The sequence below is a fragment of the Podarcis bocagei genome, assembly GCF_964188305.1.
Source record: "Podarcis bocagei genome assembly, chromosome: 10".
NCBI classification, from domain to species: Eukaryota; Metazoa; Chordata; class Lepidosauria; order Squamata; family Lacertidae; genus Podarcis; species Podarcis bocagei.
Genome location: NC_138135.1, coordinates 60261264 through 60285894, shown reverse-complemented (window position 1 = coordinate 60285894; position 24631 = coordinate 60261264). Strand labels below are relative to the sequence as shown.

Genomic DNA, 24631 nt, shown 5'->3' with positions numbered 1-24631 from the left:
TTGCTTCCTGATCCTTGGATCTCGGCTTCGTGACTCCTTGTTTTTCGACCCTCGGACCCCTGGTTTCTGGACTCTTGTTCCTGCTCCCACCCTGCCATTTTGCCCCAGTCCCGACGTCCTCAGCCGGGACTTTGATCACCTGTAAACCGGACCGTGACAATGTGTTCACTTCAGGAAAAATGGCATGTATTGCTACTCTACAGCAAGCACAGTAACTAAGCAGCATGCAGCTTTCTGTAGCTTTTAAAGTATCTATCAAATCGGCACCAATGGAATCTCCTTTCCTCCATCTGTTTCATCCCCTGAACCAAAAAGGGAGCTTCCTAATCTCTTTGTGCTGCATCATCTCCAGAACCTCCTGTGAACAACCTGGCACCACAACCATCAATTCTTAGAAGCCACTGATGTTCCTAGCCCTCTGTACCCCAAGCTGGGAATCATGACTCTACTTCTTATGTAGATAAGTTCTTTTGAGTCGGGATGACAAAGCTTTCCCACATCCTTTTAGCACCCTTTCCCCAATTCTTTTATTGTGTTTTGATAGATTCCGGAAGCTATACAAAAATAGAGTTCCTCTCCAGGTTGATCAAAGCAGCCGGGATTACACCTAAAAACAAATGTGTGAAGCAACAAGCAAGAGTACAAAAGGAAGTAAGACCACTGATTCTTCTGAGGCTCCTGCTGGTGCATTTGCACTGTGTTGACCTTGCCACAACCTCAACCTCTCTGTTATTGTATTCAATAGCAACTTGGTTGGAGAGGGACCAAGTTAGCAGCACAGCCCTACCATGCCATCCTCTATACCAGGCATGTTCAAGCGGTCGATTGTGATCAACTGATTGATCACAGGGCATCCCTAGTCAAGCCTGGTTGATTGCATGATCCTGACCGATCACCCACAAAATATTATTATTATTATTATTATTATTATTATTATTATTATTATTATTATTATTATTAATAAAATAAAAATAAAGCTCAACTACTTAGGTTCTTCCTCTGCAAAAAAAGAAAAAGAAAAAAAAAGCTCAGCAACTTTAGGTCTTCCTTCCCCCAAAACGCTCAACAACTATGATGAAGGCTCCCCCCAAAAAGGTCAACAACTTTGGTCAATGCAATGGAGTAGATCTCGGTCTCTTTGGAGTTGGACATGCCTGCGCTATACAACTGAAGAACTCAAGAAGTCATAAATTTTCCACTGCAATCAGAGAAAAATCAGTCTGGAGACAGAAGTCCAGCACAGTGTTGCTATGTGGATTTGTGTCTTGCATGTTCTGAAGATTTGGGGAGATGAACAGGGACAATTCAGCATGAGGGGTTGAAAAGGAAAGGAACCATCTGCTTCACTGTCTGCCCAGGGTTCAAAAAGAGACTTGCACTGTCTTGAGGGTGTGATTGGCTGCCAATTCCAGAGAGAAACGCCCATGAATCTATGTTTGGAATATTCAACATGGCATGTAGAAAAGGTGGAACTGGAGACAACAAATGAAATCATGCAGGGAATTAAGAATGGGAGTAATCAAGAGGAGACAGCTAATTTAACAAATAATCCAACTCTCTTTTTTGGATTAGATCAAAACCTGGAGCAATTTCAATCATCTGAACATATTCCAAGAAAACATCTGCAAGTTGTGATCATGCTATAAAATGGTATTCTAACAAGTTGGTGGGAAAGAGTCTGCTAGATCAGGCCGCTTGACCATCTAGATCAGCAACCATCTAGATCACAGTGGCCAACAAGATGCCTGTGGGAAACTGGTAAGCAGGACCTGAGCACAAGAGATGTCCTGGGGCTTTCAGGAACTGGTATTCAGAAGCATTTCTCCCTCAGGCTGTGGAGACAAAGCATAGACATCATGGATCTTTGCTACATATAGCCTTAAGCTCCATGAATTTGCCTAGTCGTCTTTGTTGGTGGCCAACAACAAGATCTCCCTATGGATTCTCCAGGCATCTGATAAGATCCAATTCAGTGGGTAAGATCAGGGTTTTGCAAGGTGTGGCGGCAGACCAGTAAGAAAAGATATTGCACTTGGGGAAACTAATTGGTACACAATATGATAAAAATAGGGTTTAAGTAAAAGTGAGGATGAGCCCTTAGTCATTACTAGTATTAACTTAACTTCCAGTCTGTAATCTGGGAATGTGTGTATGCTCAACAGTTCTTGATTTCACAGAGGAATCATTGAAGGGAATCCTCAATGATGTAAGAATACAAATGGAGCTATTTTTGAGGACCAAATGAAGACTGCTCTTCTGTGAAAGTTTGATTAAGTTGTCTTTCTCCATTTTCTTCATACGTATTGTTTGTATTGTACTCCCAAGATAAACAAAACTGTAATCCTATACCCTTGGTGTGGGACACTTTCGGCCTTTTAGATGTTGGTGAACTACAACTCCCATCATCCCTGGCCATCGGTCATACTTGGTAGGGCTGATCTGAGTTGTAGTTCAGAACCATCTGGAAGGCCAAAGGTTCCCCACTCCTGCTATACCCACAAAACTGGGAGTAAGCACCTAATACTCTTAATGAGATTTACATTCTGAGCAGAAGTGTTCAGGATTTAATAGTATATTCCACAAGTTCTCACACTTTGTCATAGCAACTCTACCTAGGCCAATAAAACACTTGGGCTGCTAAATGGTGATAAAAGAAAGGCAAATTACTGAGAAACTCTTGCTTTCCACCTCAGATCAAACACAGAATTTAAATTCACTTATGGCATTTGATGCTTTGAAACTGCTCAGAAGTATCCTAGGAGAGCAAAAATCATATGGAAAATGAAAGCCTGTACAAGCATCCTCAAACAACCCAAGATATCAGACTCATGAGAAATGGTAGGATGTGCATGTATCCTTTGGTCCAAAGACTCTTGTAGAAGATGGTTTAGGAATTAGCTTATACCCCTCCTGATAATTCTCTGTGCCATTCTGGGTAGGTTATCGTGCATTGTTCAATTTGCACTATTCATGCAAGGATGAGGGTGAAAATCTGTAGGTTTATATAGTTTTAAAATGCAATTTTCTTAAGCTGCAGTAACTATTCAACTATTCTGAATTCAGAGAATAAAGTTAGGATGAGTAGTTCAACAGAAATAAACCAAACCACTAATATAGTGTATTCCACATAAAGGAGTGAAAATAGAGTGTTGAAGTAAACAAAACGTAATAGTTAGTTCTTTTGAATTTTGCTGTCCAACATTAAGAAGCAAGGGAATTCCATCACCACATTTGCACTGAAGTAGAATTTCAAAGCAGCAACATGCAATAAGATTTCAAAATCAATGGAATCACATTCAGCAATTTCTTTTTACTAGTACATGGGCTATTATTTAATATACAAGCAATTTAGCAACTGACAGTTTATTTGACCATGTGAAATAGATGGTTCAGCTATGTCATGGTTAAGTAGGCATTTGAACCTAGGTTTTATAAAACTACATTGAAATAACTTAGGCAGCAGCAGGCAGAAACCATAATCAAAGTGGCTGTGGAACATTACCATTATTATGGTTCATAATCTGAAATAACAGAACACCCAGTGTTTACACTTAAGGAAATGTCAGGAAACAGAGAAGCTCAGAAATGTCAAATGAAAACCATTGATACTGAAATTCCATAGCACTGCATTTTCAGCTGGTTTGCAAATAAGACTCTTGTGGGTTTTCATAGAGAGAGAAAAAGTGCACTTACCTGGATCATCCAAAGGCATGTCAACAATCACTTGATCACTGTGTTTTCCATAGAGACCATTAGCACAAATGGCAACTATTTGAAGAACATAACTTGTATTAGGCTGCAGATTATTCAGAATGGCCCCCTGGAAGGAAAGAAGCCAATTAACTATATTATGCACATTCAACACACCTGCTTCTTTTCTTGCCCCAGGCTTCTGCATGTTAACTACATTCCCAACTCTTAATAACCCCTATAATAAGGAAATTCCTTCCAGTAGCACCTTAAAGACCAACTAAGTTAGTTCTTGGTATGAGCTTTCGTGTGCATGCACACTTCTTCAGATACACTTCTTCAGATGTATCTGAAGAAGTGTGCATGCACACGAAAGCTCATACCAAGAACTAATTTAGTTGGTCTTTAAGGTGCTACTGGAAGGAATTTTTTTATTTTGACTATGGCAGACCAACACGGCTACCTATCTGTAACTGGAACCCTATAATAAGGAATACTCTTCAGGTGCAGCATTCTCTTTCAAGTAATACACATGCATGTTATGGTCAGAACTGATATCCATCTGATAAAACTGACAATGGGCAAAGCTGTTGCCCAAAGTTACACAGAATAAAAAAATTCACACAGCTTAGCCTCAAAATCTTGGGTGCCCTGCTCGGCAGAGTTCAAAGCTTCTCTGAGTTATTCAAGCCCCTTCGCCAAGGCAAGGCATTGATCCATGAAGGGGCATGGAAGTGAGAGCTGGACCATAAAGAAGGCTGATCGCCAAAGAATGGATGCTTTTGAATTATGGTGCTGGAGGAGACTCTTGAGAGTCCCATGGACTGCAAGAAGATCAAACCTCTCCATTCTTAAGGAAATCAGCCCCGAGTGTTCACTGGAAGGACAGATCCTGAAGCTGAGACTCCAATACTTTGGCCACCTCATGAGAAGAGAAGACTCCCTGGAAAAGACCCTGATGTTGGGAAAGATGGAGGGCACAAGGAGAAGGGGACAACATAGGATGAGATGGTTGGATAGTGTTCCAGCATGAGTTTGACGATACTGCGGAAGGCAGTGGAAAACAGAAGTGCCTGGCGTGCTCTGGTCCATGGGGTCACAAAGAGTCGGACACGACTAAACGACTAAACAACAACGGCCTCAAAATCAGACTCAGTGGTGATGGATGCTTGTTTCTTTTGATGTGCCTGCCCCACTCATGTAGAAAGTAGGGAGAGGATTGGTCTTCCTTTAACAGTAAAAGGAATGTGTAAGGGAGACGAGTCAAATCCTAAATCATGCAAACCTTACTCCCCGCCCTGCCCTCCACACTTGTTGTTCTGGCTGATTTTCTCAATTCATTAGTTTGCTTCTAGTCTCAGAGCTGAGATAAAGTTGCCTGGAGCAGAGCAAACATGGAGAGGTTAGAGGGACAAGGAGAGTTCAGTGCCCCACTACCAGCTGTTCTTTTCATAGTTAAAGCATCATCTAATTTTATATGTGAATAGGGCAGACATGTGAATGATGGCTCTGTCATTGGCCCAAAGCTTACCCTCTGTAAGAAGTGCATTGTACCAGTTATATAAATATCACCATGGGTAATTAAAGTTATCATTGAGAGAGGGCAACCAGCATGTTGAGTTCTCATTAGTGCTAGCAAAACAGTCTCTCGCAATAAGGATTTGTAAGTGAATCACTATCTTTGTTTTTGTACCAAATAAATAAATAAATAAAAGTGGTCGGTTACCAAGTCCTGATACCCATCTGTTAGAAATTCATGCTTTGTCTGGTCTTCTCCTTCCAACTCCTGATAAAAAACAGCAAATCTCTCGATCATTGTGTCGTATACAACTCGTGGCCTCTCCCAGGTAACCAGAAGGCTGGTGTAGTTCTTTGGATCAGCTTGAACATTTTCTGGCTCTAAGCTGCAAACTTAGAAGAAAACGACAGAAACATGTTATTACATGTTAAAGAAAGTCATGATACGTATACAACATAAATAAAAACGATGCCTTATGAGGAACGGCTAAGGGAGCTAGGCATGTTTAGCCTGGAGAAGAGGAGGTTAAGGGGTGATATGATAGCCATGTTCAAATATATAAAAGGATGTCACATAGAGGAGGGAGAAAGGTTGTTTTCTGCTGCTCCAGAGAAGCGGACACGGAGCAATGGATCCAAACTACAAGAAAGAAGATTCCACCTAAACATTAGGAAGAACTTCCTGACAGTAAGAGCTGTTCGACAGTGGAATTTGCTGCCAAGGAGTGTGGTGGAGTCTCCTTCTTTGGAGGTCTTTAAGCAGAGGCTTGACAACCATATGTCAGGAGTGCTCTGATGGTGTTTCCTGCTTGGCAGGGGGTTGGACTCGATGGCCCTTGTGGTCTCTTCCAACTCTATGATTTTATGATTCTATGATTCTATGAAAAGGAAACCCACAACATGTTAATCAGCTATAGGGTGAGCCCAGCATCCTCCTGGCTTCACAAATGAAAGAACAGGCTATAGGCCCCTCAATCAGATGCTGTCTCAGGAGTGGTTGTAGCAATAAATTCTAAAGAGCAGGCATACTTCATTACAACCCTATAGCCACACTCTCATAGCCTTGCCCCTGCAAAGACAATGCAACAAAAATGCATTTTGAAGAATGCAGACTACGGCTTCAATATCATGGCAGCTTTTTTCTCATTCACTTTTCCTCTTTTGCTGACATTGAATTTGATGAACAGGTATTTTTTGGGGGGGAGGGGCAGAGATTGCTTCTGTTTCAATGACTAGCTAGAACCTTATCTTCTCCAGAGGAAATCTAAGGAGGAAAGTGGCCCCATATCTCTAAAAAACAGAATAGATGTTAAGTCTGTCTTCACCTTAAAAGCCAACTCATGAGAGTTAAGAAAGGGATGGCTCATATTATCAAGCAGCCACGTTGTAGAGATTATGGATCCATCTGTATAGAGGTTAGTATGCATGTTGAAACTGTTGGTATCTAACTGATTACTTTGCAGAGTGTATTGCTTTCATCACTTCAAAGCAGAACCACAGGTCTGTGGAGGTATTAGTGCACGGCCATTTGGAACAACTTCTGTGTGGCTGGATTTAAAGTGGCTAAAATGCAGCCACACAGATATAGGCATTGGCCTAGAGGCTGACGGTAATTTAATCCATCACCTAATAAGCCACTAGAGTGGTCAGTTTTCATTAAAATGATTTCAGTTAATGGAAGACGTTATATATATATATATATATATATATATATATATATATATATATATGTGTGTGTGTGTGTGTGTGTGTGTGTGTGTGTGTGTGTGTGTGTAAATAAAATCGTCTAAGAATTTGGCTCTTGAACACAAGAGGGCACTCAAGGCTCAATATTCATTTCCAGTATTAAACCTGTATGATACAAAAAGGTAAAGGACCCCTGGATGGTTAAGTCCAGTCAAAGGTGACTATGGGGTTGCAGCACTCATCTCGCTTTCAGGCTGAGGGAGCTGCCGTTTGTCCACAGACAGCTTTCCAGATCATGTGGCCAGCATGACTAAACTACTTATGGTGCAATGGAACACCATGACGGAAACCAGAACACACGGAAACTCCGTTGACCTTCCCGCCGCAGCAGTACCTATTTATCTACTTGCACTGGTGTGCTTTTGAACTGCTAGCTTGGCATAAACTGGGACAGAGCAAAGGGAGCTCACCACTGCCGTGCAGATTTGGGCTGCAAGAAAATAGTGCTCAATAGATTACAAGAGGTGTGGAGAGTAGAGTGTGAGACTACTTAACTAACTGACCAATTGCATTGCAGATATCTCAGTTGTGCCCCCCAACACAAAGCCAGCCCCCCCCCCCCAAAATAAATCCTGGCTATGCCCATGGTACCAAACTCTAATATTTAATTATCACCTCTCTCTTTCACATAGAAATGGATTATAGGGAGATTTTAAATTATGGATCAACACATAAAAGAAGAGTTTGGATTTGATATCCCGCTTTATCACTACCTGAAGGAGTCTCAAGCGGCTAACATTCTCCTTTCCCTTCCTCCCCCACAACAAACACTCTGTGAGGTGAGTGGGGCTGAGAGACTTCAAAGAAGTGTAACTAGCACAAGGTCACCCAGCAGCTGCATGGGGAGGAGCAGAGACACAGATTACGAGTCCACCGCTCTTAACCACTACACCACACTGGCTCTCACATAGTTGGCAAATCTCAAAATTCAGGATTGACCATGAATGCAATTTTAGGCATGTGTTCTCAGATGTAAATCTCACAAGAGGACAACAGAGATTATTCCCTAACAAGTGTGTTTAGGATTGCATATTGGATTTTGAGCCCTATACTATCAACCCAAAGTGTTCAGTCTGCACATGGAGCTCCATGCAAGCTTCTTGGGGATACAGAGAGAAGTCTGCACATATGCACGATCAATGAAGAGTGTTGTATGTTGCTATATTTATATTCATAAGATTTATAAGCCAATTAAAGAGCTACTTAAGCAGTGCAAAATAAAAATTGCAGATAAAATGAAGCTAAAAACAAACAAAACAAACAAGGAACAAACAAACTGAGGGTGACTCATGCTTCCTATACCTATGGTTCTTTGAAATGTCTGAAGCAATTCAGAGATGCTCTGCTGAAGACAGATGCACAAGCACCAAAACTGCATGAATCTTGCCACGCATGGAGGTGCAAGGATTTCTCTTTATAAAGAAGGCTGGGAATGAAAAGTATGACACACATATAGCCTGAAGTTGCTGTTTGACATGTAAAAAATGGCTTCTATGGAGCTCTGTTTCCACTCCATGTAAGCACTGGAACTCCTGCAAGCAGAAGGAGTGCCAATAAAATGAAATTCATTTTCGTTTGGACCCATGAACCTGATGTATGTGAGTGCTTGGCCCCATAAGACTCTATGCAAGGAGGTTACTGTGAAAAGGCAAGTTGTGATGAGATGTAACTTTGTATGTACTTAGACTTAAACCAGATGGATATGCCTCCTCAGTTCCTCAAGATTCTTATGCATCTCAGTCATCTTCCTATTTTCTAGCTTAATGCATGCCACCTGGCCAAGGAGAATAATCCAAACAGCTGCTGGAGATAAAAGGCAACGAACAAAATAGGGGATAACAGCAACCCCCAAAGGATGTTCAGCCATGGGACAAAAGTAAGGAGGGAAGTGAAACAGCTGCAGCCCCTGTTCTAGCAGTTAGAACAGGGTCAAAAAAGAAAAGAAAAAAAGCATAGTATCAGGACCTACAGCACAAAAGGAACAGACACAACTGGTGTTCTGATGCAAAATAAATAATAATTAAAATTTAAGTATTCATTTAACAAATAAAAGCAGTGTTTTTCAATGCCTACTAATTCTATATGGAGCTATAATATGTAGAACTCAAAGAACTTAACACATTTTTATTTTATGTACAACCTCATCCTTATCCTAGCTACTTATAACCACTACTGCTCACTTTATTCCTGGTAATTTATCTCATTGAAAACACCAGCTTATTGTTGAACTGATTAAACTATTAAAGAGAAGAGATGCCCCTCAATATTTTGTGACTTTCGGGCGGACTCATTTAGCTAGGTTTCTGAAATGGGAAAGGGAATCACAAGGGCTCAACAGCGATGATTTATAAGCTGTTTTTTTACCCTGCCATTCTGAGGCTTATGCCCCACTCGATAGGTTACATAAATTAAAAACACAACCACAATAAAACATTTTTTAAAAAATACAGTTAGGAAAAAATATAGGCATGACAGATAAGAAACAAGACTTCACTTATACCAAAACCTGCAAAAGCCTGCAGGTTTATTACTGACCAATGGAAAATAACAGAAATGGAAATTACACATGCCATTCAATGCACATTAGCGACGAACAGTAAAATCTTCTTTGATTTAACAGGAAAGGTGCTTTTCTCAGGGCAAAGAACACAATTGGCAACTTGTAGAGTTTTTATTACACACTGTCGTCTCTGAAGCTATATGACTATTCCATTGTTGTACTGAATTTTAAAAGTAAGGCTTTAAAAATAAATAAATAATAATAATCCCAATTGTTGCTTGATACCAAATTCAACTGGGGGGAATATGTGCGTACTGAAAAAATGCATAAAATTTTTTCACTGTGCATGCAGGCCCTGCCCCCCACAGCCAATATAGCTGCCAGGACCGCATGTATACAGTCCCACTCTGAAAGCAAACAATCACAAAGAACAGGTGTTCAGGTGGGTCTGGATTTAATTTAAAGCACACTCAACTCTTTCCCCCCTGCCAAACAGCTAATTGGCATGATGGCCGATTTCCTGACTGTTTGTGCATGTGTGGATTTGAATCAGAGCCCATATATTTCTTATAGAAGCAATTTGTTGTGGTTAAGATGATGGTCATATCTGTCAAGTAAGCAAGTTAGCGAGTTAGCAAGACATACCTGCTTCATGAATTACTTCCTCTCCAGTATATGAGGAAAACACCTGGCCGGAAAATTTATGCTGTTGCTCTCTAAAATTGTTTTGCAGGTAGTCCATCAGCATCACGTAACCAGACTGTTGCATGGTAAGGACATCGCAAAATACTGACAGCTGCAAAAATGCAATAAATGCAGTCACACGGGGAGTTTTCTTTAGAAACAGCTCTGCATAAACTATACTAACAAAATGCACTTTTAGGGTGATGGAAAAATCAGTATTTGCATTGTACACATTGTTGTGATTGGGTCATAACTCTCATGCAACATATATTGAAAAGGCAGCATTTACATTCTCATAGTTCTTTCCCCCTCCTTTATGTTTTAGTTTAGCGTATAATGAGGTTTGTGTACTAATTCTTTGTGTTCGGATAAGTGAAATTTTGCTTTGTGGTTGTTCATAAAGTGGGACATGTGTGTATACATACTTCAGCACTCAGTGCTACCACTACGGTGAAAATGTTGTGTATATATTTTGTTGTGCAATTAAAATAATTATTTCTTTGATATGTATTATGTAAATTACCTGGTTTTCTGAAATGTTAACAGTGTCTTTGAATATAATCCATTCAACTGTCTCTGAGCAGGGCGGAGTCGACAAAGATCCATTATACGTGTAATATTTGTCTGTTGCATTTGGCAATAGGTTCAACAAGATGAAAGGCTCCAATTCAGTTTTCTTCCCTGCAAAATATAATTTGCAAGTAAACAGTGATGATATGCATAAATCCAGGATGCATAAAATAAAATCAGAGCCCAAACAATATTTTTTAAACAGTAACAAAGGAATCATCCCACTGTGAGGTTAGTTACTGTGAGGGTTGCGGGGAAACAAAAACTAAACGTTATTTATATACAAACACAATTCAGTAAATTATTTGGGGGGTGGGGGGAGGGTTGCACTACATATTTTGACTGAGTAGAAAGGTGCCTCACACACCTGCTGCCCTGATCCTTGCCTGTTTTGAAAACTGAAAGGTTGATTAGACTCCTTTCACTTTGAGTTCTCTTTGTTTAACCTTTCTTGCATTGCTGGCTGCCTACTTTGTATTCATAGCCAAGCATGACAGTAATTATGCATGTGTGAAAAATGCCCTTTAGATACTGTTCCCAGTCCCTGGGTTCTGCTGTCAATTCTTATATTTTACACAGTTGCCAGCAGCCCATCTAGGAGAAGGAAGACTCTGAACCTAAAGCTCTCTGCTGCCCTGCAGGATATCTTTGGAAGAAGAAAAGGCTAAGGAGTATACACTACACAAATCCAAAGTGGAGTCCCTAAGACGTTTGAATGATGCCTTGTGTGCCTCCTTCCGGCCACTCCTGCAGCCCAGCTGGTGCCAGATGCATTGCTCTGCTTTCTTTGGGCCACATTACCAAGGCTGAGTGGGGAGGGGGTCTTGTTGAATGAGCAGCCCAGGACCTCCATACAAATTGTCCAGGTTTGTGCCCTAGGTTTGTGTCACTTTGGTGCTGTTAACATAGCAGTTTGACTTCACCCATGGAGGCGCACGGCATTGTCTCTCGAGACATTGACGGATGTCAACAACAATGACCAGCAACCCAAGTAATTTACTAACATCAGTTCTAAGGCCTGTAGTGGAAATGTCACAACTTTGTTCAGCTGGTTTTGTAGCTGGAATGTTCTTCTGAACATTAAACCCAAATCTGTGCTGCCTGCAGTATTTAGTTTTAAATTCAGAGGCTTCGAATAATAGCTACCTTCCTTCTTCCATCATAGCTGTCTTTCTGATATCTTAAGATTGCTTTCATAAGCTCCATACTTTAAATATTATCATAAGAACTTACAGTTAATAATAATAATAATAATAATTTTTTATTTATACCCCGCCCTCCCCAGCCAAGGCCGGGCTCAGAGCGGCTTACAAGCAATAATAAAAACAAGATGAGTGATTACAACTTAAAAACAAAATAAAATACAACATTAAAATAATGGAACATTAAAATATTAAAATGGAGCCTCATTGCAGGAGAAGGAAAAGAAAAAAGAAAAAGGGGGCGGAGGGAATCAAATTGGCTCCAATCCAAAGGCCAGGCGGAACAACTCTGTCTTACAGGCCCTGCGGAAAGAGATCAGATCCTGCAGGGCCCTGGTCTCATGAGACAGAGCGTTCCACCAAGTTGGGGCCAGTGCTGAAAAGGCCCTGGCTCTGGTTGAAGCCAATCTAACTTCCTTAGGGCCTGGGACCACTAGGGTGTTGTTATTTATGGACCTTGAGGCTCTCCGTGGGGCATACCAGGCGAGGCGGTCCCGTAGGTACGAGGGTCCTAGGCCGTGAAGGGCTTTAAAGGTCAAAGGCAGCACCTTAAATCTGACCCTGTACTCCACCGGGAGCCAGTGCAGCTTGAAAAGCACTGGATGAATATGCTCCCATGGCAGAGACCCTGTGAGGAGCCTCGCTGCAGCATTCTGTACCCGCTGGAGTTTCTGGGACAGCTTCAAGGGCAGCCCCGCGTAGAGCGAGTTACAGTAGTCAAGCCTGGAGATGACTGTCGCATGGATCACTGTGGCCAGGTCGGGGCGGGAAAGGTAAGGGACCAACTGCTTGATGCGGCGAAGGTGGAAAAATGTCGCCTTGGCTGTTGCTGTGACTTGCGCCTCCATGGAAAGGGAGGCGTCAAGGATTACACCCAAACTCTTAACGGAAGGTAATGGCACTAATTGGGCCCCCGCAAGAGAAGGGAGTTGGTCCCTCATCCCCATGCTATCCCGACCTAGCCATAGGACCTCTGTCTTTGAAGGATTTAGTTTCAATCGGCTCCCACGAAACCATCCAGCCACAGCTTCCAAGCATCTGGTCAGTGTGTAGGGGGCCGAGTTGGTGTGGCCATCCATCAGTAGATAGAGCTGAGTGTCATCAGCATATTGATGACAGCCCAGCCCAAAGCTCCGGATAATCTGAGCAAGGGGGCGCATAAAGATGTTAAAAAGCATTGGGGAGAGAATTGCGCCCTGCGGCACTCCACAGTTGTGACAGCTTCATCAAATTAAGTCAATGTCAAGTGAGTATAAAGTTATGCACAATAACTTTCAACCCTATGGCAATAAAATAAACCAGCTGATGGCAGAGAGCAAGGAAAAAAGATGGGAGAGCAGTCTCATCTCTTCCCAGGAAATGCTAGGAAGCACTGCTGCAAGAAAAGTATGCAGCAGCAGCTGCAGAGAGTCTTTCTTTCCTAGGATATTAGCTAGGGCAGGACTAGGGCTTAAAAGCAGGCTTCCTCAAACTCGGCCCTCCAGATGTTTTGAGGCTACAATTCCCATCATCCCTGACCACTGAGCCTGCTAGCTCGGGATCATGGGAGTTGTAGGCCAAAAACATCTGGAGGGCCAAGTTTGAGGAAGCCTGGCTTAAAGGGTATTCCTCAGCTAGGCTGCCTTTATTGGTAGTTCGAACTGGAGGCTACTGGATGCAGAAAGAGAATTCATTTGTGGGCCCCTGCACAGTGGAGTCATGGGGAAGGGGTGCCCAATACTGGAATCAAATAAGGCCACAACTTTCATTGATTATAGATATGAGGAGGTTTTGGCATAGACATTGGGTGTGTATCCGAAAATCAACCAACCTCCCTGCTGGCTGATGGACAGTAAGGGTTGACCATTGCCAGGCATCACCATATGACATGCACAAAATCTGAGCAACTCTCTCTGATCACTGGCAGGAGGTGCCAAGGTTCCTTTAAAGGGGATACCCCATTATAGTGGGGCAGCAGTGGGGGCACCCCCTGCCTGCCTGGACTAAGGATTCAACTCAGTGCCTTATTTGCCCAAAAGTTGGGAAGATTGCTATGAGGTAGGCCCAATTAGTCTTCAAGGAAAACTTGTCCCTGGCCCTGAACATGGGGACCGATTATCTCCATAGCTTATTTATCACGAGGCCACTTATTCTGCCACTAGAACAAAGGGTGGATGGGTGGGAATCCAGTGGAGATCGAGGTGCTTCTTTCTCAGTGTGCCTGGTCCATATAGGTAGGGAGCAGACCAGAGGGATGAAGTCTTCACTCAGGTCCGCTCTAAGGTTGCACCCCTCTGCTTGCATCCGATTGGCTCCTGGAGCCTCCTGAACATTTACCTGGCAGGGAACAGCCTCTCCCATCAAACTGAAGCTAGATGGAAGGAGCAGGCAGCTGCCCCCTTTATCACAGCTTTGCTTGGTGGCAACTGCTGCCCTGCTGCAATTCCACAGGGAATGGGAATTAAAGAGAATTCCTTCTTTAAGAACAAGAAATCTGACTACACCCCTTCCCAACGATTCATGTTGCCAAAGACATTCTTTTAATATTCTTATTATTATAATCTTCTTGAATGAATCTCTTTGTAAAATGTATTAATATTTTGTTATTGGCTGCTTGGATCTTTCCCAAACACGGGAATCACAGGAACTTTCCTGAAGTAAGATTTCAATAGTACCTTCTTTGTTCTTATATAATGGCACTGAACTCTGTCAGCAGAGCTGAGCAAAAATGCTTCCACTAAGTTGCAGTGTTTTGTCATCATGTTAGACACTTCCATACATGTATCAAACTAAAATGTGTGTTCTGATAGATAATGTTCACTTCGCAAAAGATTGATAGAAATCCTCTCCAGAGTTTGTCCAGTTTGCCACCATCGCAAGACTGACAAAATGACTCGTATTTATTAAAAGAAGTTTACGGCTCAGAAAAACAGTATCCGGTTTCACTTTCTGGACTGTGAAACTGAATGTATCAATGGCACAAAGAAATCAGTCTTACACAGCTCTGAGCCACTTTTGTTTTCAGTCCATAAAAGGAGGGCAAAGTGCTTGAATCTTTGTTTTCTGAACTGAACAAGAGCACACAATAGTTATATTTTTATTGATTTGGTTAATTTGCAGACTGCTTAATATATAAAAGACTAAGTGTTTCACAAAATAAGAAAACATAATGCCACAAAGCCAAAATACAAATAAAACAAAATGCATACTGATAGAATCATAGAATTATCACAATAAAAATCCTGAATTAAAATACAGAACAGTGCAGTCTTAACACCTAATGGTCAGGAAATGCCAAAACAAAAACAAAAAAGGAATGACAACATGTCACTGTTGATGCTTCTTGGGTGTACCAAAGGCATTGGAGCCAATGCAGGAAAGGCTCACTCCATGTTGTAACTAGAAGGCAATCCATCAGCAATGGCACTCCTCCTCTTTAGATGCTGACTATAGGGATACACTACTACAGTGTAAAGGGACCCCTGACAATTAGGTCCAGTAGTGGCCGACTCTGGGGTTGAGGCGCTCATCTTGCTTTATTGGCCAAGGGAGCCGGCGTACAGCTTCCGGGTCATGACTAAACTGCTTCTGGCGAACCAGAGCAGCGCACGGAAACGCCGTTTACCTTCCTGCCGGAGTGGTACCTATTTATCTACTTGCACTTTGACATGCTTTCAAACTGCCAGGTTTGCAGGAGCAGGGATTGAGCAACGGGAGCTCACCCCGTTGCGGGGATTCGAACCGCCAACCTTCTGATCAGCAAGTCCTAGGCTCTGTGGTTTAACCCACAGCGCCACCCACAGCCCATTACACTGTAGTAGAGCAGTCCAAAATTTATAAACTTCCCTAAAAAGGGCTTAGTTCAGAAATCCTAAAACAAGTAAAATTAATGGCTGCCTTATCATTAATTTAAACACAGTACACATAGCACCCAGCTATTAAAAGATTTGGATCTCATAAGTATGTGGGCATCTCCATTTACTTCAAGTTCAGAAGCTCATCTGGAAATGCAATGGAATGCATGTGCAGACAAATTCACTTCCTCAGCTGAAGTGAATGAGACTGTTCATTTCAGTTGGTGGCAGCAGAGAGGCTCTGCACCTATGCCTGGTAAATCAGCTCCCAATGCCCCTTCCCGGCCCTTACAGGTCTATTTATGAAAGGCTATAAGAATCAGTACGCATATTGATTCAGTTTCAAATGTGGTATATCTAGACTTCATAAATTCACATCACCTCTAGGGCAACCCTGTACCCACTTAACATTAATTCAATGGACCTTACTCCTGAGTAGACATGTGTAGGATTGCACTGTCAGTGTATTCAAATGAATAATTGTGCATATGTTACACCACTAACTCACCAAAGCGACTAACACTGGCCACTCCATCGATAATTGAATTGTAATCCGTATTATCTTCCAGACCAACCTGTTGAAGAAATATTGCATGATTTATTCTTAAGTCAAGTCTACACCTTTATTAATTTGTTATATCTTGAATTATAAAGTAGTATATTTATATTAGTATTGATGCATATGTGCACACACACACACACAAAACCGAATGCTAAAATATTTCAGTGGATAAGGCTTGCTTTTCCTCATGGAAGATTAATTAGCAATAAGACATGCACAAAATACAATGCTTACCTTTAAGATGGAAATGATTACATTTCTGAGTTAAGATGAACAATATGCAAAATGATGATTACCTCAAATAAAATAGATAAAGCTCTTAATTTCCCATTTCCTTCAATTGCCTTATCTAAATCCACAAACTGATTTGAATCATAACAGTATATTTGCATCTGTAAAAAGAATAATAACAACAATTTAGGTGTTTTCTCCCTCTCAAACATCAATAATATCAGATATGTGTATTAAACTTCAGATAAAAGCTTTTGAGACTCAGCCCTGTTCAAAGATAGCTAAACACTGCTTGGAAACCTATCTTATACCTAATAAAATATTATCAAACTCTGCAAAACAGGATGGGAAGTCAATGGGATCTGTCTCAGCCAACAGAGGAGGCAATCAGAAATAGATGTGATGTGGCAAATAAACATGAGCTAACTCAAGGCCTCAGGTGAACTAGATTGTACCAGTACACAGGGGCGGAGGAAGGGGGCTGCGGTAGGTGCGGGCCACCCCGGGTGTCACCACTGGGGTGTGTGTGACAAAATGCCAGGCAGCACTCGCTACGGGGCCTGCAGTGTGCCCGAGCCATGTGTCTCTCCTGGGAGAGACACAGTGGCTTGGGTGTACGCAGGCTCTGTGCTGCCCAAACAGTCCGCCTGCTGCCTCCCCCTCCCCCCCCCAGCTGTAGGGCGGCTGAATGGGAGGAGGCAGGCAGACTCCGAAGGCCCCGTGGTGTGCCCCATCCCAATGGGCGGCTCGCCCTGCCCCTGGGCACGCCACCCCAGGTGCCCGAGCAGCTTCCTCCGCTACTGCCAGTATACACATTAAACTCAAATACAAAATGCATGCAAGTTAAAATGGAAAAATACTCATAAAGCATTCTTAATTATGAAAACAGCAAATGCATGTCTCTGTGGCTGAGTTTGCCTACAGTGGTCCACAAATCAATTTGCCAGTTGCATTGCTTTCCAAAGGTCTCCCATCTTCTTTCCCAGCTAAGGAGAAGACAGCTGGGGTCATTGCTACAATTGTGTTGGGATCTGGAGGTGCTTCAAGTGGAGCATAATTTCAAATGCACTATTAGGAGATGGGGAATGCTGATGGCAAAAACAGATTTGTGGACCTTGTGTCCATTCATTAAACACTGAAACACTGAAAACAGTGAATGGGAAAGCATCACATGCCTGCTTCCATATTTATTGCACAGAAACCTGGCAATTTAAATGTGGGTATTTTACATTCCAGTCGGGGGGAAACTGAAGTACATGCCAAGTTTTAATTGACCCCTAAATAATGTAAAGGCCATCTGAAACATTTCTGGTAGAAACTGTCTGGTTTCTGCCTTTGCCATATCAACTATGCAGCCAGCAAACCTGTCACTGTTCAAGAAAGTACTCTATGGCATAACATTAAAAGAGCTGCCAATTACAAATACTCTGGGGGAGAAATGGAATACCATAGGAAAGAAAAAACAGGGCAAGGAAAGATACGGTAGTCATGAAGACTAGCTTCAGAAATACACTACTGCTAGGGGATCAAAGTTATAGGTGATTAACTTTTCTTGTTCCTCATTAAGTGAAGAGACGAAGGTTTTTCCTGTCCTCAAGGGAGGACTGTCCATTCAAGGGAGGAAGCAATTTATGTAAACCTCTGTGGAAGCAAAATGCTTCCTCCTTGACTGAAACGAAAGCTAGTGTGTATTATCCTTACACCAATGTATTGGCTACATTGAGTATACGACGTATTTTAGAAGACCAAGACAGGCTTTGAGGAGATTCCTGCTCCACTTCCAAAACATCTACAAGAGGGATAAATTCCACAGTGTTGCAGGACATCCGGCAACTAAAGAGTCACCTTGCTGGTGCATCTCTATCTCTGTTGGCAGAGCAGTACTGGCACACTACTTCCTAAGGCCCCCCCCCAGCCAGCTTTATGGTGGGGCTAGGGTGGGTCCTTATAACCGATATTGTGAATTCTGAAAGCATAAACCACCATGGGAAATGATCTTTCAGTATGGCAAAGGAGAAAGAAAGTAACAGATGACAGTTTTATGGAACTCCCATCCTGTTCAGGTCAGACAGGCTCCATCTGTACTGAACTTCAAGTGCCTACTGAATACTTTTTTAAAAAAATTCCAGCAGGCATTTAAATAGAAGTCTGGTTTTTTTGTAGTATTAGCTGATTTTTACCTTTTCTATATTGTATTTCCTGTACACAACTTGTAAACAATTGTACTTAAGCGGTATATAAGTTGTTTAGATAAATACATACATGTGCACAAAGAACTTCAATGATCACTGCTGCATGTTTAATAGCCAGCCCTATATGTGGCTATTGCACTTTTTAATGCCTTCTGTACACATGAAAGTGCCACAAATATCCTGGTATTTCTTAACAGCTTACTGTACAAAATTTCAATGTGTTCATTACCTCAAGAGGATACTTTTGTCCATCTATGCTATGTTCAGATCCATCATGAGATATATTGCATTTTCCCCAGTGAAACATTATTTTGCTTGCTTTAAATACAGCTTCTAAGCCTCCTCCAATTACATAGTAATCATTTGCCAGATTAATTTCCACTAAAAAGAGAAAAGGAGTTGTTATTATGCATATTAAAGAGGAAAACGCAACAGCTTTTCAATTCAAACATATCAGTGTTAGAATAATAATAATAATAATAATAATAATAATAATAATAATAATAATACCCCAACATTTTAAAGTTCTCATTATAACCAGCCTGCATCAACTTGGTGCACTTCAGATGTTTGGGACTGCAAGTTTCATCAGCATGTGCTGTCTGGGGCTGTTGGGACTTGTAGTTCAAAACACATGGAGGACACCAGGTTGGTGAAGCCTGGTATAAACAGGGCCAGCCCAACCATGAAGCAAGGTGAGGTGACTGCTTCGGGCAGCAGGATTCACAGGACGACAGATCCTGATTCAGATCTTTATTCCATCCTTGTTTCTAATGTAGATGCAAACTCACACTTTTTTCCCTGGCAGGGAGCGGGTGGTGCCAATTTGTGCTTTGCCTTAGGTGCTAAAATGTCTTGGGCCAGCCCTGGGTATAAATGAAAGCTCAGTGCTGTGAGTTGGTTCCTAAGTTAATGCGACTTAAGCCCCATTGACTTCAGCAGGAACTAAGGAAACAATCCAACCTCCCATTGCACCAGGCTGGACTGAGCATTATTGTCCTTCCCCTGAACTAGACTCTGCCTGAGAATTCCTGATGATGTCATTCCATCATCATGGAACGTTCTCTTGCAATCCACAGGATGCCTGGTGGTGGCAGATAAAAGAGAGCCCTGAAACAGAACATTACAGGGCAGGGAGGGTTTGAGCTGGCTTGTGATCTGTTGGATCCTGAGCCAGCCTCACTACCATCATGTGACAACTTCAGGCCAATTCCAAGTGCAATAGCTGCACCAGCTCCAAGCCAGTGAAGCTATTTCCTGCTTCCCAACTTTCTGCCCCAGTAGACGTGTGGTGGGAACGTTGTGGTAGTCCTGCTGCTCTCTCAGTTCCTGCCAGACAGTAGCCAAGAATTGGATTGCGCTTAAAGTCATTTTCAATATATTCCATGGATGCAATGAGAGCTAAGTTCAACTAACTTAGGCTGCAAACCCCACTTTACCTGGGAGTAAGCTCCATTGAATTCAATATGATTTAATTATAAGTCAACATTGTTAGGACCACCTTGCTTGCCTTGATCGAACCTAATAAATGTTGATTCTATTGCGGACTGTGAATATTCTAGCATCTCCAGGAGGCAGAATGAGAAAATTCATTGCTGTAATTACAGAATTCTAGTGCTAACAGCTTGATGATGGACCAAGAGTCTTAAGATGAAGCTCAAGGTAGAGCAATAATTTTACTTTCATCCTTTCCATCACCAAAGAAATGCCTGTGTGATCATGCACCACATACAGACTTTCCCTGTGTGCTGAAACAGGAATGCTGGTATCTACATGAGTGCAATCCTTTGCTTTACTGGTTCTGGTTCTTTTACGGTTCTTTCTAACTATTTTGAGCTCTCAAATGGAAAACTAAAGGAGATCTCAAGAATATTTCACCCACCAGCAAATATAAATATGAGCAACAGCACAAATTTATTGTTTCTTTTTTCAAAAGTTGTTTGGAAATCCCTCTAAGAGGAAAAACAATCCAAATGCCACTGTTTCATAGTTATATAGTTTCACATAGTATTCTTGTAGGATGGAAGAGAAAACAATTTAGCACTGTAAAATGCAGACAGATCACCAACATACTCTCGTACCTTGGAAGTCAAACAGAATCCGTTCTGGAAGTCCGTTCGACTTCCAAAACGTTTGGAAACTAAAATGCGGCTTCTGATTGGCTACAGGAAGCTCCTGCTGCCATTCGGAACCTGCAGAACCTGCAACGGACGTTCGGGTTCCAAGAGAACGTTTGAAAACCATTTGAAAACACTCACTTCCAGGTTTCGATTGTTAGGGAGCCGATTTGTTCGGGAACCAAGGCATTTGAGATCCAAGGTATGACTATACATTCAAAGCGCATCCAAAGCACATGACTTCCCCCAAAGAATATGAGGAACTCACTGAGCTAGACTTTCTAGTCAACCTTAACAAATTGCAGGAAGCTTTGGGGAAAGTCATGTCCTTTAAATGTGTGGTGGATGTGCCTTAAATACATTGAGTCAATCTATCAAAAGTTTAACTATTAAAAGCAGTATTAACATAAATGTAAGGAATTCTGTTTCTGGGATCAAGAGATATTTTTTGGTGCACCCAATAGCTGAAGCATGCCCAGGAGGACTTTCGATTTTTGTCCTTCAATCAACAGAACCCCAATGGCATTCTACAAATTGTTTTGGAAATACCTTTCAGTTTCCAATGTGATGTGTTATCAGGTAATGCAGCATGGAAATTGCTGCCTGAGAAACAGTTCAAAGCCCCCTTTATATAGCATGCAGGGAAATTTATTTATATCCAAGACTGTGCAAGATATCACAACTCTCCTGGAAAATCTAGAGGAATGATACACTGCACATTCAGACAGACAGCAAACTGCAGTAGACAGCCTCCTCCAGATCTCGATTCAGGTGGTTCACTAGCGCTTTTCCATAGTAAACCTATGTGTAAACCTTTGTAGCTGGCAGCAGCTGCTCAATTAGTAATGGCTTCTCTTTGAAATTCCAGTCCTACACATAAGTGAGGGGTTCTTATAAAATGATTGCTCAAACATAATAGCTTTTATAAATTGCTCTTTGAAAACACTAGCTGTGTAGTTGTGAAAACATTAGCATAGCAGCATATCAAGTGTAGGTATTAACAGTCAATAATTATTATGTGGAAAATACTTAAATCTTTATTTTCAGTAAGCACGCATTAATGGATTACAGTAATTATGCTATTTCTAGGGCTATTTTTGTCAATGCATATAATTTCCCTTTGAGTCCTCTTGACTTGATGCTTGAATCTTACTGCCAGCTGTCTTCCTCGTAATTGCAAAAACCCAAACTTGAAGATGATTAGAAGAAAGAAAACGAAACAAGAGGTTTTAAAATACTTAAGTGCAAAAGGTTAAATCAAAACATTAAATAAATCAAAAAAAGGAGATGTGAAATTTGTACCTGTTTTGCCTGTATTGTAGATTAAAGTTTCTTCTGCGGATTCTTTTTCCCAGCCTTGGAATTTCAGCTCCTTAAGATTCACATTTACTCGAGTTAGATCCTCATCAATATTAATAGGCGATTGCTTGGCACCATTGCAAGCTGGATGTTTCTTCCCCCAGTTTGTTTGATTTAATGCTCCTAAACATCAAAACAATACAGGTAAGCAATCTAAATAAACTTGTATGAAAGCACTGGGTTTTATATGAAAGCAACAACAAATCACTGTTTACAATACATTGTGCATCAATGCCCATTCAGGAAAACCTAGTTACATTATAGACCAATTTTATCCCCTATTCAGTGCATAAGAGCCTTACAAGGCTCAATCATCTCAAAGCATCTGTGGTAGAATAGCACATATGAATGCTCTACCGCATCAAAAACGTGCTTCATGTGTGAAGCTAACACGAAGAGCTTCTAGCCTAGAATGCTTGAACTCCTTGTTTCTGCCTTTAATTCTGCAGGTTGACTTGTGGTTCAAGACAAGCATGCAAATGAACATCTGGAATGGTAACAGCTAATTAGCAGTTCTGTGGGATTTCTTTCGGATTTACTTGCTGAGAGTACAGGGCTTGGGCCCCAGGTTTCCAAGAGGAATATTTTAATTTTGAAACACCTCTGAACACCATCATCATCATTATCATCATCATTCTGCCGTTCATCCGAGGATTGCAGGGAGTTTTACAATATAAAAACACAAAAATGACAAGAGTTTTGTGAATGTTGCATATGGTGTTACACCGTGTGTCTTTTTCAAATGTCTTAAATGGCAAAAAATGAAAAGGGGGGGAGGAATGTTTGCTGTGGGGTAACATGGCTTAACATGGCTTTCTGCAGTCACTGCATCCATGGCAATAGCATTGATGCAGGGATAAGAGCTGTTATTTGGCTAAATGTATCAGTCCGAATGTTTATAATAGCTTCAAGAAAATATCCACAACTCCTGCAAATAACTGCTCACACATCTTCTCCATGTGAAAATGGTAATCTGTCAGCAACCAATTTAAGGAAACACATTCCTTCTCTTTTGTGAAATGAAAAATTGCACTTTATGGAAGGGAATGGTCAATTTCACATGGGTTGATTGCCTAAAATTTACATTGCTCATTAGAACCAATTATCTCTATATTGCTGAAAAAGACTCTGATGTTGCAGATATTAGCCTTGTAATAAGGCAGGAGCCTTTCTGTACTGTTACCGATATCTGGTTTGAATGATTCATACAAGTGCCCCCAGCTGTCCTTCTGGTCCAGACACGGCCAAACTTCACCCTCCAGATGTTTGCTGACTACAATTTCCATCATCCCTGACAGCTAGGGATGATGGGAATTGTAGTCCCAAAACATCTGGAGGGCCAAGTTAGGCCATGCCTGTTCTAGTCAGTACCTTTCCTATTGTAGCTGGTTATCATTCACCCTCCAACAAGCCAGAGCTTTTCCTTGCCAGACACAATATTTCTCCTTTCCAGCTAAATCCAAGAAAGCTGTCTCAGTTCTAAACAAGTGCCTGTCATCTGCATGAGGGTGAACAAATGTGATGGCCTAGGACTCGGGCTCAGACTTGGAACCAGAGGAGTCTCAGTCTGCACCAGATCCTTTGCCCCAGGCATCATCTGAACTAAGTCTGGGGCCTGATTCTGAAAAGTCCTAGTTTGCACAGGTTCCCCTGCAACAAGCAGCAGCTGGGCCGAGTCAGGGGCCTGAGCCTGCCCTGGCTCCAGATGCGGGGATTACCTCGTTGTCTTCTGGGCAATCACTTACAGCTGCTCCACTACCAGTTGGGTTAGGAGAGGCTGAGGCGGCCTCTGGGTCTAGTAACCCACCGACGTCTCCCGAGATGCAGAGACTAAGGTCTGAGAGAAGGAGAGACCTGAGTACTCGCAGGAGGAGTGCTTGCCTTCGGGTGAAACAGGGAGGTGAGTCGCCAGGGGAAGGTAAAGGACCCTCAGTGGTCTGAGAGTGAGGGACAAGGGACAGGATGGAGGGGAAGGGAATGCTGCTATCCACAGACTGTGGGTAACTGACCCAAAACCCCAGCAAAGTTGTTACTATTAAAACAAAAATGGTAAAAAAAATGAAGTCAAATTACTGTGGAACAAATAACACAAGAAACAGTTACTATTTAGGAAATAATAAAATATTCTAGATTGCCAAATCCCATTCATTTTTATGGGCTTAAACTATGATTTATTACATTCCAGATTATTACATTCCAGATTGTGTCCTTAGGTTATAAGTGCACTGAAGTACCACTGCAGTTCAAAACTATTATATCAGTAGCCATATTCCATCTTTAAAATTAAAACAGAAAATTTTAAGTTGGATATAGCATTTCAGCATCTCTTACCTTTAACCTCAACTGAGAAATAAATCCAGCTGTCACTAATTAAAGATTCCAGATCATTGTGAACAGTCAATTGGTCAGAAAAAATCATGCTGCTCT

The 24631-nt window shown here is 41.7% G+C and overlaps 1 protein-coding gene across 6 annotated transcripts in view; it reads right to left on the bottom strand.

Moving 5' to 3' along the window:
- PTPRZ1 (protein tyrosine phosphatase receptor type Z1) overlaps nucleotides 1–24631 on the bottom strand; it is a 117316-nt gene that overhangs the window by 41473 nt on the left and 51212 nt on the right. For all 6 annotated transcript variants that reach the window (XM_081211358.1, XM_081211355.1, XM_081211356.1 and 3 more), the window contains exons 3-10: nucleotides 22148–22327; nucleotides 18958–19109; nucleotides 16602–16697; nucleotides 16252–16318; nucleotides 10662–10819; nucleotides 10100–10250; nucleotides 5417–5601; nucleotides 3694–3820 (exon numbers count right to left, since the gene is read on the bottom strand). In XM_081211358.1, the coding sequence (XP_081067484.1) occupies nucleotides 3694–3820; nucleotides 5417–5601; nucleotides 10100–10250; nucleotides 10662–10819; nucleotides 16252–16318; nucleotides 16602–16697; nucleotides 18958–19109; nucleotides 22148–22327 (1116 nt within the window). The remainder of the gene's footprint in view (nucleotides 1–3693; nucleotides 3821–5416; nucleotides 5602–10099; nucleotides 10251–10661; nucleotides 10820–16251; nucleotides 16319–16601; nucleotides 16698–18957; nucleotides 19110–22147; nucleotides 22328–24631) is intronic.